The 17,471-nt window shown below is 43.5% G+C and overlaps 1 protein-coding gene across 4 annotated transcripts in view; it reads right to left on the bottom strand.

The window, feature by feature from the left end:
* Nucleotides 1-12,257, bottom strand: part of ercc2 (ERCC excision repair 2, TFIIH core complex helicase subunit) — a 28,552-nt gene extending 16,295 nt beyond the window's left edge. The window contains exons 1-9 of one of the 4 annotated variants that reach the window (XM_087140831.1): nucleotides 12,201-12,257; nucleotides 8,309-8,553; nucleotides 5,618-5,717; nucleotides 4,420-4,560; nucleotides 3,190-3,303; nucleotides 2,120-2,236; nucleotides 1,498-1,614; nucleotides 315-438; nucleotides 112-208 (exon numbers count right to left, since the gene is read on the bottom strand). In XM_087140831.1, the coding sequence (XP_086996957.1) occupies nucleotides 112-208; nucleotides 315-438; nucleotides 1,498-1,614; nucleotides 2,120-2,236; nucleotides 3,190-3,303; nucleotides 4,420-4,560; nucleotides 5,618-5,717; nucleotides 8,309-8,313 (815 nt within the window). In that variant the 5' untranslated portion in view covers nucleotides 8,314-8,553; nucleotides 12,201-12,257. Of the gene's footprint in view, nucleotides 1-111; nucleotides 209-314; nucleotides 439-1,497; nucleotides 1,615-2,119; nucleotides 2,237-3,189; nucleotides 3,304-4,419; nucleotides 4,561-5,617; nucleotides 5,718-8,308; nucleotides 8,554-12,200 lie in introns of those variants that run through there. The other 3 variants (XM_087140822.1, XM_022235293.2, XM_022235294.2) reach the window with 3 other exon arrangements.
* Between the last annotated feature and the right edge of the window lie 5,214 nt (nucleotides 12,258-17,471).

Raw genomic sequence — 17,471 nt, 5'->3', positions numbered from 1 at the left:
ACTGTGCACTGTTGGTCACAGTGCAGTGCTGCTACAAATAGCTAACGTAATTCATATTTGAACTGGAACAGACTTTGGGAAGATTTTGGGAAAGTAATCGCCGACTCTCACCTGTCAATGTTTCTCTTGATAGCATCCAGGTTGTTCTGACTCTTTTCCAAGGTTCGCCGTGTGATGTGCACACTCAGGGAATCGATGCACACGTTATCTGTGGAGAAATCAATGCACCTGATGAGGAACACACAAACTAAAAAATGAGAGGTGTGTCTGTCCCATGAACACATGGCATCAGTACATGTACGTGTATATCTCACCAATGTTATGCGCTTCATCAAATACAACCACCGACTTCTTGGAGAGCTCTTTGGAGACCAACTCTGCAATCTTTGGGTCCAGTAGATAGTGATAACTGTACACTATGATGTTGGCATGGTATATCTGAAAAAGCAATTCAAGAAGGCATAGCGATGACTTGTTCTACCGACTCGTCTCCACGGATAAAAAAGGAAAATCCTTTGAAGGGCTTGCTGATGGTGTGTTTTTGAATGAAATAATTTTGTTTTCAAAAAGGCAAGATTATTACTTTTGATATACAGCCAAATGCCACAAACACGGATTCGCAAGACTCATTTTGAATAGTATCCGTACAATATTTCTCACCATAACCTGATGTTTTTGAGCACTACAGGTCGCACTCATTTAGAGCGATATTTGCTACTACAATAAACCATGCGCAGCAGTCAAGTTCCAGTCCAACATTAAGTCTGCCTCAAAAGACTTCCAGGACCTTTGGGGATTAACGTGTTTGGAGTGTTTGGAGATCAGCCAGAACTGACTTACATGTACTAGGCATACTAGACATCGTCAGCATTGTCTGTGTATATGGACAGCCAGATAACATTTACAGTGTGCTTGACATTTGCACCAGGGGATGTCCAAACCTGAAACCATTTTCCGTGACAGTTGACACAGAGGACTTGTACAGACACAGCAGGTAATGTTCCTGTATACATGAGCCATCACTCCTAAGCAGTTCTTATTTGTTTTGCACAGAGAGAGAGGGACTGAGTGTACAGGAGCTCACTCTGTGTGGTACCCGCACTCCTCCCTATGCCACTGCAGGTTGGAATAGCAAATATCATTTCACGCATTGCCTTTGAGTGCAGAAGAGAAGTGGTTACGGTAAGAAATGTCGTACAAATCTTAAAAAGTCAGCATTTGTGTTACGGTGTATCCCACTTAGTTATGAAACAGAGCTGCGGTATCTCGCTAACCAAAAGCTGTGTAATAATAACATCTGAGAGTGGTAAAATGTCTGCTTTACTATGGCCCTGCTTGTTTCACGCAGATCTGGATCGCGATCGGTGATCCGTGGTTGGTTCACAAAACCTGCCTAATGGATGGAGTGAACCAGTGATGGGATCACTGATCTGGATTCAGATCCGTATGAAACAAACAGGCAACATATTCTGATGATCTGTTTTTCGTCATACTCACCGCATGCCGAGCCATGAAGTACGGACACCATCCGTTCTGCTGACCAGCTTCCTTGATATCATCTAGACTGTAGGCACCGGCGGCTAATGGAATATCTCTTCCATGGGCATCAAATTCCTGCGCAGCAAGCGAACATACAAACCAAAATAAGGAAGAACAGGGCTAGAGCAAAAAAAAAAGAAAAACGGAGTTAATACTGTGAGAGCTGTGATTGAGAATGTCCATTCAATATGGTGAAGAAGAGGATGACATTTTAAAAAAGTTTCCAGCTTTCAAGCCAAATTGCTGGCACACAATGATCTGAAACATTCCTGTCACTTATGTTTGTTAGTCCCACAAGTTGTGTCAGACCCGTCTTGGATCACAGCGCGTTTCAAGGTACATAACCTATCTGAAACTCAGGTGAAGAGGTTAGAACATATCCTTCCAAAGTGTGTCACATTACACTTGGGGTTGGTGCTAACCTGAATTAAAAACCACCAATCAGCACACATGTACGACAAACTCCCCAGCTGGTGAAAGGTTTGCTTCAGTTCTGAACTTTGGACAGAGAAAAAGATTGGTTTTGAAACCATCAAAATAATCAAAGCAAATTACGTGTATTGATATGTGTAGTACAAACCTCAAAGAAGGAACACACCGGAATGGTGGGGTCATACTTCTGCCTCTCTCGGACGAAGGATGCTGTTAGCTCGTGGCATTTGTGGTCCACCACCTTGCCTGTGTGCTCTTTGCTTACCTGTGAACGGGGCAGAGTTGTAATGACTCAATGACTCAACTCAAGTCCGACTTGAGTCACAATTTTTGGCACTCGACTCGACTCCTGATAGGTAAATGACTCAACTCGAGTCACAAAATTTAGTGACTCGTTACAACAATGGAGTGGGGCAGGGGTTGGAATGTATGTACAACATAATCACTGGGGTGACTGATGACGTACATGTACGTGGAAATGAGCACGCGACCTGTCCAGAAATGTGCATGCCACTGTGTCCTACACAGAACACCGAGTTTTTCAACCAGTTTAAAATGAGGCACACTAGCTGAAGGTGAAAACAAGCATGCTGGAATTGTGCTGGAGGCAACAGTTCCAAAGTCTGCATCACCTCAACAGGGAACTAAAAGTATTCAATATTATCCAAAACATTGGGTGTAGAACCAAGATATTTAATAAGGAACAATCAGCAAGGATTCAATGTACATGTATGTATACTACATTGTTGGAGAGAACAAAAGGTTCATTTTATGCAAGACTTTTCCACGAACTGTAGCTAATGACTAGCAATGAATTAGAATCATTGTATGGGGTGCTTGGAGTATAATGTCACTGGTCGAGCTCGTCCACATACATGTAGATGGTCTGAAAATAAGCATGTCACCCAGGTAGACCTCCCAATAGATCACACGGTGTCCACACACAGAGACCCTGCACTAACTACCATTCGTGTCAGGCAGGATCTTCTGCAGTTATTGGAGGTTACTGCAATGTTTTTAATTCTTGCACTACAATTTTGAACCATTTGTCATTTTGAAGATTTTACACAATATAACAAAAAAATTACTGACTGCTGGCTTTTTTAATTAAAACCCTCTCAGGCATATAGCACTCAGGGCTCTAAGCAACCCTCGGGTGTCAAAAATGGCACTACTACATCAAAGCAGTCAACTTCTGTCATGTTCCTGAACCCTAACCTGTGGATGGATGCACATGTTCTTCCGGGAGCTCAGGACCAGTCCAAGGAGGTTGGCTGCTTCACCGGTCTCCTTCTCATAGTATTCTATCAGTCCTTTCAACTCTTCGAGGACCTGGAAGGACAAATTTCTCCTTTAAAAAAAACCATCTTGTCATTCTTCTAAGTTGAGCCCAACAGCAGCAGTTCTCAATATGGTGTATCTCCCATGCTTATCCAGCAAAGTGTCTAGCCCACACACAAGCATCTTTACCACGTTGACTGCCACGCATAATTTCAAAGGGACGTTCCAATTTGCCAAGCGTTGTACCATGCCTGCATATTTAACAGGTACCTTTCACATGTCTATTTTACGTATGTAGACCCTCCACATTGTCAGCAGCGTATTCCTTGTGTTTTCATTGATGCCAGTGTATTCAATTTACATTACAATAGCCTTTCATTTCCTATAAGTATACTCGTAGTGGCAGAATCCAGTACACCTGTGAAAACGTGTGTATTCGTAGTCAGCAGTCAACATGTTAATTGCTCAAAGCTACAAGGATTACAGTGGGCTAGTGAACTGATGGACTTAGCAAACAGACGAAATTACTTCAATGACTTAATAGGCTTCCCATACATGTACATGTACTTTGACAAAACGGAGGGGTTTTAAGATCACTAAGTACAAGTAACATAACCAGCTGGTCAACTTTTGCCTACAATGTGGTGCGCAGTCTTTGATTTGTGCTCTGCATGCGGCTCTACTCACGCTTCCACATTCCTCTTTTCAAAGTGGGGACTATTGTGAAGCTGGTGATTATGATGCACATTCGGTCTTTTCATTTCTGGGCTACACACAAAGACCAATTACCATATATACAACAGCCAGGGTCTGCCTTCTTTCACCGTGTTCGCTGAGGGCCGAGAATACTAGCTGAAAAGCGGGCTGAAGATCTCAATTTTTACGGCGTGTCTAGCCGCCTCCCGGCGCGAAGAGGTACATACCAGAGCACCAGTGAGACAGGCTTCAATACGTCAAGAGACAAGGCCAATAGTAACCCAAGTATCTGAAGTGTGCCAGCCATACATGTGAATATTGACTGCTGTTGACCATCAAAATGCATCAGGGTCCTGCAGATATACAGTATATGTACAGCTCCCGCATGACCCGAATGGACCCTCGAAACTGCCAAATGTCCCCCCCCCAACTGGATGGCTCTGCAACTGCTGTCTGTTGCCTGTTCCCTACCTTCTCAATCTCCGGCACTGTTCGCGAGCAGTAGATGAGCTTGGTGAGATCAGAAGAGTTGGCTCTCAAGTAGGCCACAATGAGGGATAAAAGCGATACAGTCTTCCCCGTCCCCGAGGGCATTTCAAGGACACAGTGACCCTGGTAAAAGGGGAGTGGGGAAAACAATGGAATCATGAACTTATGCCATCCTGTACTTTTCAGGTAATTATTTTAGAGAGACATAATGATGCTACAGTCAACGTCTAAAGTCATCTTTGGTTTTTCTCATCTCCTGTCTTCATGAGTCCAATCGACCGGTATAGACATTGAGGAGGGGAATGTTCCCCTGGATAAAAATTTGGAAACTAAAAAAGGCAATGAAAAAACAGATGAAGGATGGAAATCACCAATTTATTTGACAAACTCTCAACTTGATTCCCTCCCACAGCTGACTGTCAGCAGTTCTTTGCCAATTAACATGATTAACGCATCCCCAACCCCAGACTTCTTGAAATTTTACCCAAGGAAAAAAAAAGTGGTTTGTACCTCCCCACCCCCCCAATACCAATCCTGGCAACATCTATGATTCAATCGATTCTGGCTTGTACATGAACATGTACACCATCCACATGCACCCAGGATATGCCTCTATGTTCAAACCCCACGAGAAACAACAAGGGCCCGGGAATGGTTGGCTGAATGCAGTTCTCCAAACCACATCAAAACCCAAACATGTGTTACTTGGCCAGTTTGGAAATGGTACACATATACAGTACATAAACGCTTTAAAACCAGCAACAAAATCTTGACACACATTATGTACGCTACCTTTGAAGCCATACATGTACATGTAAGTTGGGAGAAATACCGGTACGGGTACATGTACATGTATCGGTACTTATGTACATACACTGTACATGTATGATGCATGATGTATTGTAAGGCAAAGGGGGACCCCCATTGTGTCTTCTTTTGCATTGATGGAATCTTTGGAATTCCTTTCAGATTTCCGAGGAGGGGTGCAGTAGGCAAATAGGGTATATATTCGAATATTCGAATCATGTCAGTCAATATTTGTCAAATAGCTTGGGCAATTGCCACAGAACACCTTTCCTCTTTAGTCATTTCTCTCAAGAGAGAGCTCAAGGGAGGGCTAGAGCTCTGTCCCCAAAGCAATCAGCTTCAAAACTAAAGGGATGCCCACGGATGGATTTACCTTTGCATCCAGAGCTCTTTTGAGCTCCAGCATGTAGGTGTATTGCTCAGGATAGATGTAGTCATATGGAAAGTAAACGAGCAGACCATCAACATTTAACCTAACAAATAAAACAAAACAAAGACTGAGGTAACAAATAATCTAAGCCCTGGGATAAATGAAGGGAAGAGCTCCATATATGGACGCCAGTAATTATTCCCTACAGTGACCTAATAGCCATCAGGAAGCTAAAATATGTCCAGAAAAGTTCAAAGGTAAAAATGGCGCAAGATGGAGAACTTCACCGTAAAAATACGTAAAACGTTGTAATCGCATGGGCGCCATTTGAGCAAGCGATACACATGTGCAATGCACAGGCGCAGGTGCTGCGGCAGGCACGTACACCTGGTGAACCTGCGCCTAAGCATTACCGTAAACCGCGCTGGCGTATCGCTTGCTCACATGGTGCCCATGGATGGAATTAAACCTTTTGGGCAGAGTCGTCCATTTTGCGCCTTCGGCGCTATGATCTTGGTAAAAACCAAGTTGTCTACTTAGAAAACACTCAGAATTTTCAGACCAGTCCCATGGGGTTTGTTCATAGGGTGTCAAGTGGCATCCATAAATGAAACTCTTTCTTAAAATGAATATTTACAACTTGGTGTACAGGTACGAAAATCCATTTTCAAAGGAACTGCGCATGTTGTCCACTAAAAATGATGTGCGTATTTTTCACGTGGCTCTAGATTTATGGCAGTAGCCTGGGTGCCTGGACTTAGCAGTCATGTAAAATCATCACTTCACAGTTCAAAGCTCTCACCCAAAACCTGTTTAGTTCAACCAGCTTCTCATTCCAAAAGAGCTGAATCTTTGCTATGACAAGATGTACAAGTATGGCTATTTGTCTGATTTGTAAAAATCTTCCAGTTCTGGAAGTACTATAGCCTAACTGAACATGCACGATTTTTCTTGCGAGCCATGATGGTTAGTGTTCAACTGGGCGGAAATTCTGGGATCCCATTCCCTCTGAAGCATGACAATGGAGATCAATGGAGAAGTCTCCAAGTGTTTCCATTACGTTAATTTGTTAGCTAGGTAATATCTGTGGTTGTGTAACATTAAAATATTGCGAGTGCAAATTCGAATTTGTGCACTTTCAAAGATTGCACTCAACTGCGCCACTTGTGCAGATTTGCAGTAGGAGTTTGTCTGTCATGTCTGTCGTTCTTTCCAATCAGAGCAGTGCATTTATACGTGCGTGTACAAGTGGCGAATGAACCACTACTGTTAAGTTAACAATGTTAGTGACAAGTATGATATTAGCAGGTGTGAGAGCGCAGCCGGAAGAGGAAAATCCCAGGACATACATGTACATGTACGTGTAGGTCTATATTGCCAGAGTTCAACTTCAAGGGAACACCTGCCATGTCTGCATTACCCATGAGACATGACAAAAGCAATTTTACACCCCAAATATAGTTCAGTCTCAACTGTAGTGCTGCAGTTGGGCTGGCCTAACTATTGTTGGCCAATTTCTGTAGAAAATTTCTCAACCAATATCAAAGGCTGCATCCACATCTGTTGTCTAGAGCTAGGTCTAGGTCTTCCATCTATTGCAAATGTGCGCAGACACGGAAACAATAGACCTAGCCACAGCTCGGGAAACCCATTTCGGACATGGCCTTTGTTTATGCATCTCATACTTGACACAATTCAATCTAAAATATAGCCCTTCATCTATGACATGACATTGTAAACAACATGACTTTGGCACATGCTTGGCACAGGCACACTGGACAGTCTCTGTGCTGTAGTTGGGCCGACCCAACTAACGTTACAGCACTACTTGGGACAGTCCAAACTACAGTTCGTATTGATGCTATAGTAATGATGGGCCTAGTTGGGGCATAACAGCCTACGCAATAATGTTGGCAAAGTAGGTCTCGCATGACTAATGTTACTTTGAGAACTCAAAGACACTTCTCCGCCATACTCAGTGTACATGGTGTTGTAACGCTATGGCTTTTTGGAATCGAACCTGATAGTTGAATGATTCACAGATGGAACAAAGTTATTAAATCAAATCTGAATAACCTATGGCTCTTAAAGGGGATGAACAAGGTTTCAGAGCATGAGACCAAGTACTTTTTGAAAAAAATGAGAAGTTTACATGTATGTTTATCAGATTGCGCATGCATCAAGCCCACCAACAGCTGCACCCATTGTTCGACCATTTTCAGTGGTGGTGGATTTTAAGTCTTTAATCAGTCACAGTTACACAGCACAGTGCATGTCACGCGTCCTGATGGCATGTTGGGTACCCAATGAGAACGTGTTGAGATGCTAACCCCCGCCACCAAAAATAATATCTAAGCAAGATGTGGAGTGGGTGCAGTTTTTTTTTTTTTAAATAATGGGTCTCATGCTCTGAAATCTTGTTCACCCCTTTTTTAAGACCCATAGATTACTCAGATTTGCTGCCAGGGGAAAATTTGATTTAATACTTATAATAGCTTTTTTTTCCACCGGTGAATCATTCAGGTACATGATGTACGTGTATCAAGTTCATTTCTAAAAACGTTACCATTGGCCATGTTGGCTCGATCGAACTTCGATTCAAAGTCACACAGAGTAATAGTGACTCTGAGTTCTCAAAGTAGATTAAAGTTAAGTTTAAGTTGTAGCCCACCAGGTCTAGACTCAGCCACTTACTTCATCACTGATCATAACATCGTTCACTTGAATCACACAATTCCAAAAAGTCACGATATATCCTGTGTGTCGTACGTGTACTGACCTGAAACAAGAACAGATTATATTTACATTGCTGGCGCCCTCTAGCAGAGCAGCGGCGCTAGTAGACCAAAAGAAGAGGGAGCTGCAGTAGTACCTGCCGAGTCAGACTGAACTTGTTCCAGCTTTGGTCAGTCAGTCAAGCAGTCATTCTTTATTTCCACCTAATTATATGTCGTAAAGATACAACAGGAAGGGAAATGGTTGTGGATGGGGTCCCACAGAAGCAGTGCTTGTCGAGTAGGAATCCCATTCAAAATGATACACATAATTACGAACAATACAATTATGACATACAATTAGACAAGAAGACAGTAAGACACGTAAACACTGAGTCTTGTAACCCTGTAAGACACAAAACTAAATGATGTTAGATATAATTTGAATACCCACTTAATTACGTTCAGTGAAAGTTTGTAGGTTCCCTACTGTCATCAGCAAATGAAATGAAGGTAAACAAGTCAAAAGATTTAACAAAGTCATCTATATAGATGGAAAATAAAAGTGGCCCCAGAATGAATCCTTGCGGAACTTACTCCGTGAGAAACTGTACTGACAGAGGACTGAGTACCATTAACAGATACGAATTGCTGACGATTTGAAAGGTAACTCCTGTACCACTGCAAGGCTGTTCCTCTAATGCCATAATAGGCAAGTTTGTTTAGAAGTATGTTATGATTGACTGTATCAAAGGCCGGAGAGGTCCAGGAATAAACCAATTGTAACGGAGGATGCATCATCTAAATTATTAGTTATTTTATCAATTAGGTGAATAACAGCATGTAAAGTTGAATGGTTTTCACGGAATCCAAATTGAGAATTGTTGGTTACGCGTTTTCGTGACTTCGGTTTCGCCTGTGTACTGTCATTGTTCCCACCAAACGAGAACCGTATAGGTTGGAGTTGGCTAAGCGCCGGTTCAAAATGGCGGAAAATGTAGATAGTATTTGTCACCCTTCAAATGTGTGAACAAGTTCATTTCAAAATTGTTACATGCAGTGAACCATATATTCTTTTGGAACTTACGTGAAGAGAGAGAGAGAGAGAGAGCGAGCGAGCGAGTGAGCGCACTGTTCGCATGTCGAATATTGAGTGAAGATGGTCTTTTAATCCATTTTTACCCTTTGCATGTTTTGTGATATCATGTATTAGTGAATTGCTCGTCAATGTAGTGAATTTGTGGCGATTTTTAAACATTTTCTATCTACGGTGCAATCGAACCCGTTACACGTCGGCCATCTTTAAATTCCACGGCTCAATCTGTATTGGACTCTACATATAGTACAACTACGACCGTGGCACCCACCACCGAGATCATGTCCAGCGTCACTACGGGACCGTGACTGATTGATTCATATTTACCATGAAGCCTGCCATTACTTACTTTGTGATTAGATTTCTGCTCACTCTTGCCCAAATTGGTGATAGGGTCTACAAGACTGTGAGACTCTTAAAACTCAAAGAGACTGTTATGGATTCATATCTTAATTACTGGTCTTTGTAACGATGTAAATCCTAAACCTAATCCTCCACTGAACCTCTCGTGTGATGATACTACAGCACCGTGTGGAGTTTGTGGTGATGAAGTACGTTACTCCCCTGTTAAAGGTATCCAATGCAAAGAGTGTGAGAAATGGAATCATGCAGCTTGTGTCAACATGAGTAGCAAAATAATAGTTTAATATGTATTATCATCTTGCTAATACCAGCACCGTTTGGATTTGTGACGGATGTGGACATCCTAAATTCTCTGACTCGTTACCCAGTATTGCCACAGATTTTGAAACTGTAAAGTTAAACCTTTTAGTCCATTAGAATCTGATCAATCTGTAAGTTATGATCAACCGCTCCCTGCTTCTTCTCCAAAGCCCTGCAGAGCCAAGAAATTGGGTTCCGTTCATGGTAAAGACAGGGACAACAAGCAAAGAAGCCGGTCAGAGCTAAGACACCGTTATCAACATAAACTTCCAGAGTCTGAAAAATAAAACTACAGAACTACTTGCTATCCTCCATGACCATAAAACCTGATATTGTTATTTGTACGGACGAAACTTGGTTGAATGGCAACATATCCTTGATGCTGAGCTTTTCCCGGCTGAGTTTGCCATCTTCAGGAAAAATCGTACTGATGGTTATGGGGGGAGGGTACTGATAGGTGTTAAAAATCTCTCGTGCCATCTCCTTGATGACCTTAAAACTGATTCTGTTAGCATCTGCAGTGGGTGCACGTTGAGTGTGGACCAAAGAAAAAGGTGTATGTTGGCGATTTTTACAGCCCAGACTCCTCGCGTGGACCAATGGACATGCTGAACTCATCTCTGTCGTCAGAAACTCCACCAATGTACCAAAGGTAATTGTGAAATCTGGTTAGGAGGATCGAGATTTCAACCTTAATCAGTTGGCCCGATCAGTCAGTTAACTCGGGTAACAATTTTCAGCTCAGTGTAAGAAGTTAATTGATATTTGCAATCTCTTCAGCTTGACCAACTTGAACTAGTTACTGAGCCTACACGCAAGGACAGTATTATAACTCGACAGGTTATATGGATCGACACAAGAGGATGACTTGGGACAAAGTTGTACTGTAGTTGATGTGGTTTATTCGGCTGGCTCGATGTGCGGCTCTCTGCTTAATTGCCAGAACTCATAGGGATTTTATACATTTGCTGGACATTCCATTTTTCATCCATCATACAAGTTTCCTCGCCGTGCATATAGCGTGCATGAATATGTTTGGTTCATTTGGATTTGAGGGTAGGGTTAGTCAAATCATGGAGGAAGGAGGGGATTCTTTCCTCCGTGGTCAAATTAATGAACACTGACTTTTCCTTATGAGGCCGGTGGGCTGCCTCATGACCCATCCGGTCCAGCCCTGCTTTCCTCCCTAAGGGCCTTGTGGTTTAACTAGTCATTCCTTAAGTGAGGCTCATTACTTGGAAAGCGGTTCTACTGTTGAAGGTCGATCCGTGCAATGAACTTAAGTAGCAATACAACATGTGCTATTGTAACATGGTGATAATATCCCAGTGGTCTGTTTCTTACCACCAACCCCTCTGTAGTTGAGCCTGTCAGTGTTTACCGGGTGTCAGTGACCATTGTATGGTGAAGATATTCGTCAATACAGGTTGAACCATATAAACCAGTTCGGCGTAAGTTTTTTCTTTACAGTAAAGGGAAGTTTGACGATCTTCGTAAACATTTGAAAACTCTTAGTGAAGGATTTCTCAAAGAAATGAAGTGTATCAGTGAATGGTAACTGGATTTACTTGAGAGACTCCCTGAATGCGCTTACTGACAAGCACATCCTTTCAAAGTTTTCTTCAACAATATACACACTTACCGTGGTTTTCTCCTGCACTCAGTCGCCAAAGCAGAAAGCTCCAACGATTGTTCAACAAACAAAAGAGAACCAATTCTGTCGAAGATTTACGACTTTTAGAAGCACCCGTAGAATGTTCAAAAGAAATCTCAACAGTTGGCACCAGAAGTATATTTCCAGCTGTATGCTTGAGGAAGATCTCCAACAGAATCAAAAAAATTCTGGAAATACCTACAAATCCGAGATTGTTGCTGAGGGAATGGAGAAACTTTTGCATGATTTGAATCCTTCAAAGGCCTCTGGGCAGGACAGAATTCGTAACAAAATCCTTAAGGATTGTAGCGAGGATCTGACATCAATACTAGCAGTTTTATTCAACCAATCCTTATCATCTGGCGAACTTCGAGATGACTGGACTACTGCCAATGTTTCTTTTGTCTTCAAAAAGGACAGTAAGAGTGATCCCAGCAATTACCACCCCATATTTCTTACCTCTGTTGGGTGGAAATGCCTTGAACATGTCATTCACTGCCGTATGATGTACCACACTGAACGTCACCAGATCCAAACAGACTGCCAACATGGGTTCAGGAAAAATAGGGGTGTGATACACAACTTCTCCGTCGACAATATCGCCAAGTCAATTGAAAAATGAAAACAGGTGGATGCAATATTTTTAGATTTTTCTAAGGCGTCTGATCGCGTTCCACACGAAAGACTCCTCGTCAAACTTAAGCACTGTAGGATCACCGGCAATGTGTACCATTGGATTTCAACTTTTCTTACAACACGCTCTCAACAAGTTATCTTGGAGGGTGAAAGATCTACAGCAGCACACGTTTTATCTGGCGTGCCCCAGGGCACTGTCCTGCGCCCCCCTGCTGTTTTTCCTCTATGTAAATGACATCCCAACATGTATTTCTCCGAAAACCAGACTGTTGATGACGGATTACCGTATAAAGAAACCAACTCTTCTTCAGATGCTGCCTCACTTCAAAATGATTTAGATGTCCTTTGCGGATGGTAAAAAGAAAGGAAGATGAGATTCGATCCTGACAAATGCTTCGTGTACATGACCGCTGAGAGAAATCCTCAAATTCACGCGTCAGGATCATTTCGGTTTGACTAATACTGGCGATCTGTCAAATCGAGTGGATTGAATGAAGTACAATGTTTTTGCACTCTGTGTCTAGCCTTTTGTTTGCACTCCGGCCGTGAATAAATCAACGGGAAACCGCTTCAAAGCACATCTAGTCACCCCTACCCTGGTCTTATTTTAAGCAACGATTGCAGCCGGTTACCTCATGTCAATCAGGTTGTCACCAACGTCAAGCAGACCACTGGTGTCATCAGGTGGAACTTTAAGTCCTGTAGCAGCTAGCTTAAGTCACTTCTCTATCAATATCTGGTTCGTCCAATATTAGCATAATGGTGTTTGTGGTTGGGCTACCTTCACTGAAGAGGAGAGTAAGAAGCTTTAGGGTATCCAGAGATACGCTGCCAGGATGTGTTGCAACAACTGTACAAGGACCGCCATGATAAAAGATCACGGATGGCCTCTGCTGGAGAAAAGGCAAACCATTGCAAGACTTGCCATGCTTTATAAGATTACCCATGTCCTAGTTGAAGTCCAACATGACCTCAAAACCCAATCCAGAACTCATCGTAGATCTCACCTGTTCTCCTACCACCGACCAAATGCAAAAACAAAATTCTACAGTACCGGCTTCTACCCATCCAACATACCACACTGGAATAGTCCACTGGAATCCATTGCTAACCTACCCAACTTAAACCAGTTCAAGAATGCCATGTCTGATTTTATTTTAACAATGGAACCGGAAAATAATCCAGTCCAGTGGGAGCCTGCTAATCATTGCGCGTCCACCTTTGTGAAGTCAAGTCACTTACGAAGCGGATGGTCTTTTTGTACACTCAGAACGTGTGCGGGAACCCTTTTGTAACCACCTGTCTTTCATTCCCCAATCGGGCCGGTTCACTTCAGCTCGGGGCGGATTGCGTGTAATAATAGTGTAGCGAAATAGGGAGGTTAGAGCGCCCCCTTTAGTTGATGTTTGTATATCCCATAATTATTTCAAGGGTGGATTTGCGCCGGGGAGATGTGAATTGATTTTGTAGTTTTTGCACTGCCCAACATGTATTTTAACACTGTATACTTGGTGCATGCCCCCAAAAGTTTGTGAAAAACTACAAGCCGGGTGGAACTCGAACTTATGACCTCCTGCTTACTAGTGCAGACGTCTGAACCACTCTACTACCGTTAAAATACACGTCGGGCGGGGAAAAACTCCAAAATCAATATCCCATAATTATTCTGTATAAATTATGCTAATGAGTCTGGTGGCCCGACGTCTTCACACGATTAGAGCGCTGGCCTTTTTAGCCCTGTGGCTGGTGCATGGGTATAAAAAGCCCACTCGCGGGAAGCTCGCTCTCTTCTTTTGGCTGTCAAGAGTCACGCACGGGCAGCTCGGCGTCTCTGTTGGATATCGTCCGGCGGAAACGTTACGCGCTGGGAGATAGACAGTTCTGTTAATTTCGTCCTCCCGTTAGGTTGAAGCAGGACCTGGTCGGCTTCATTTGAGCATCCCCACCATCGTTAAGTTAATTGCCATGATTGTGTAGTAATTGCCTATTGGCAGTTGTAAATCGTAAATTATACGCCAAATCACCGTCAGGGGAATCATCTGAATAGGGGACCATTTTGATTAATAAATAAACGGAACTAATCAGAGAATCCAGCACGTGTCATTGTTGCACTTGGTGTAGAGTTTCCCCCATTAGGCCTAACATATAAGTTAAAGCCCCATCGCCAATTTGCCTAGTAGCGATCCGTTAGTGTTACTATAGAGCTTTGGCGCCTGGCGGTAGACTGCCTCCAAAGGTACCTGTCCCCCTGGTCGCCTCTCAGCTGCTCGTCGGGTTGGCCGAGGGCAAGCCCGAGGCTCCGTCGACAGAGACTGCCATAAATGGTGTTAGAAGTGGGATTGGCGCCAGAACACACTTCCGGGCACGCACACTAGTCTATACGGTTACACCTACAAAGGCAATTACCTAGTTAGGCGACAAGGCAAAGAAGTGGCTGATTGATTTTTAGGGTGAGCTGGTCTCGTCCCCAGCTGAAAGTAACCAAGAAGAGAGTACACCTTTTTCTAGCACCCCAGCCGGACAATGAGAGGAAAGAGTTGAATGTTACAAGTTTAGCTTCACTGCTTAGGCTTCGTCAACGGACAGTGGCAGGTGCAGGATGCGGAGAATCCTCGACCACGAGATTGGGTGACGGGACTTCGGAACTACTTGCACCTACCTTGAAAACGAGACCAAAGCCCAAACCCCGAACAAGAATACAGACACCACTATCCCCTGACACACCTTCTGGTGCAACAAACCGCCCTGAGGTGAAGCCTCGTACCAAAGCAAATCAGACGGAGGACAAAGATACCGAATCACTGGCAGCAGCATAATTAAGTTTAATTCTGAAACAGACGGCAGAGGAACACTGCAGGTGACAGCGAGCACACCTGTCAGCGAGCACAGCGCGCCCCTGGATAGGAGCACCAACAAAGAAACGAGTGTTACCCTGAGGCGACTTTGCATCGTCCCAGACAGGTTCAGAGGTACAACATCGTGGAGAGATTACCGCCACCACTTTGAGGCCTGCAAATTAGCGAACAGCTGGTCAGATACACAGGCAGGTGCGTTCCTCGCAGCAAGTCTGCAGGGGCCGGCACTTATTAGGTTTTAGAAAGTGGCAGCATTGAGGGAAGTCCGCCACCCTACAACAAACTTGTGGACTAGCTGGAGAAAAGAATTGGGCCAGGTCAACTGGCTGAAAACTTTTTAATGGAGTAGAGGTACTGACGTCAAGGAGCCAAGGAAAGCCTATAGGAGCTCGGACAATCCATCAAAGAGTTGTCAGAACTTGCTTACCCTGAGCATCCGGAGGAAAGCCGAGATCGCCTAGCTAGGAGACATTTCGTTGACACGATCTAAAGTCAGGCAATCTTCCGGGCACTACCTACAACGTTGGAGGAAGCCATGAGGGCAGTTCCACAAAATAAAGGAACAGAGAGAAGGCAGAAGGCCAAAATATGCCAGGATACTGGAGAGTGACACAGAGCGCGCCTTGGAGGAAATGAAGAAGGAGATAATGGCGGGATATAAGCGTCTTATGAAAATAAGATCAACCAAAGTCATCAGAAAATGAAAGAGATAAGGGGAGATGGGCGCAACAAAGGGGATAGTAACTCTTGTCCAGCAGTTCAGAGCACTACGTCTGACGACAACTGCAGCCGCTTAAGTTACACAAGAAATAATGTAAAGTTTAAACACCCTGACAAAGGACTCCTTGGAAACAATTTGTCTTGAAGCACAGAAGAAAAGTGTTTACTCCTTAATGGCAGCCCTTGATGACACAAGTCCAGACTCAGTGGTTCGCTGTAATTAATTGACAACGAATACATGTAAACTTCATATACCAATACATGTACATCAACCTTAATGAGCACCCGTTTATGTGGATAATAAAGAAAAATGACCAACTATAATGTGAGTAGAATGAATTTACTTATTATATACCTAGTGTAGTTGCGACGTATGGAATCAAAATTACCATTAATACAAGTACACAATTGTACATATGACTGATCCATGTCGTAGACTTAAAATAAACAGAACCAGCAATGACCCTCTATGATTTTACAAATGTTTCAACCCGTTCCTGTAGTCCCCCAACCGACCTTTAACACTAATCTAATATTCGTTGGTGATGTCTAAGAAGGGGAATTATCTGTTCTTACCAACTGCTGCATTCCTAGGGTTTACTTAGATACAAAAACTGCCTGTACTGTGGTGCAACCGTCTTCTATTTTGTTCTAACATCGCGAGGAAAGATGTTTTGGAACGTCAGTGTCAATCGCACAATATCACCAAAAGAGGGCGCTATAACGAATTTACGCCACTACAACAACCATGGAAGGGGTGAGATACCAGCCGGTGATCTCATGTGTTATAGGTGTAAGCAGTAGGGACGCATTGCGAGAAACATTAAACAGTATACCGGGCAGAAGAGACCCTATACGGGAAAAGGGGAGCAGCCACCCCGGGGACCGGTTGGGCGGCTGAAGTAGCAACGGGGTCAGTAGGCGACTGCACCTTGGGAAAGCCAGCTGCATGAAAGACAGGACCGAAGATAGCCAGGGCACAAACTGGCTTATTTGTTCTGGCAGACGTAAAAGGAAAGGGGGTACAGCCACTAGTACATAAAGGTGCCACCGATACGGTTTTTACTTCAACTTTGTTTTTCGAAATACCCCCAAGGAAGACTCCGCTCCTACAGCCCAGGCAGGTAAAAGCCCATTAAGCCTTTGCAGTAGCACATATTGACAGAAATCCAAGTTTTTGGTCATCATTGCTATGGTCTAATGAGACAAAAAATTGAGCTTTTTGGGCACAGGGATGTAGCATTCGTTTGGGGAAGGAAACGTGAAGCGTTCAAACCGAAGAGCACGGTCCCAACAGTCAAGCACGGTGGCGGGAGCATCATACTTTGGGGATGTTTCTCCGCCAGTGGGCCTGGCAATCTTGTCAAAATAAATTGCATCCTAAAAAGGAGCGATACATTACGTCGAGATATTGGAACAAAGTATCAAACAGTCGGCAGAGAAACGTAACCTAAGGCAGCAGTGGATTATCACCATGTTACAATAGCACATGTTGTATTGCTACCTAAGTTCAATGCAC

Source organism: Acanthaster planci, linkage group LG01 (genome assembly GCF_054643075.1).
Source record: "Acanthaster planci isolate LZ-2023a linkage group LG01, COTS_SCS, whole genome shotgun sequence".
Classification (NCBI taxonomy): Eukaryota; Metazoa; Echinodermata; class Asteroidea; order Valvatida; family Acanthasteridae; genus Acanthaster; species Acanthaster planci.
Note: the sequence above shows the minus strand (reverse complement) of the source record. Positions and strands in the feature narration are given on the sequence as shown.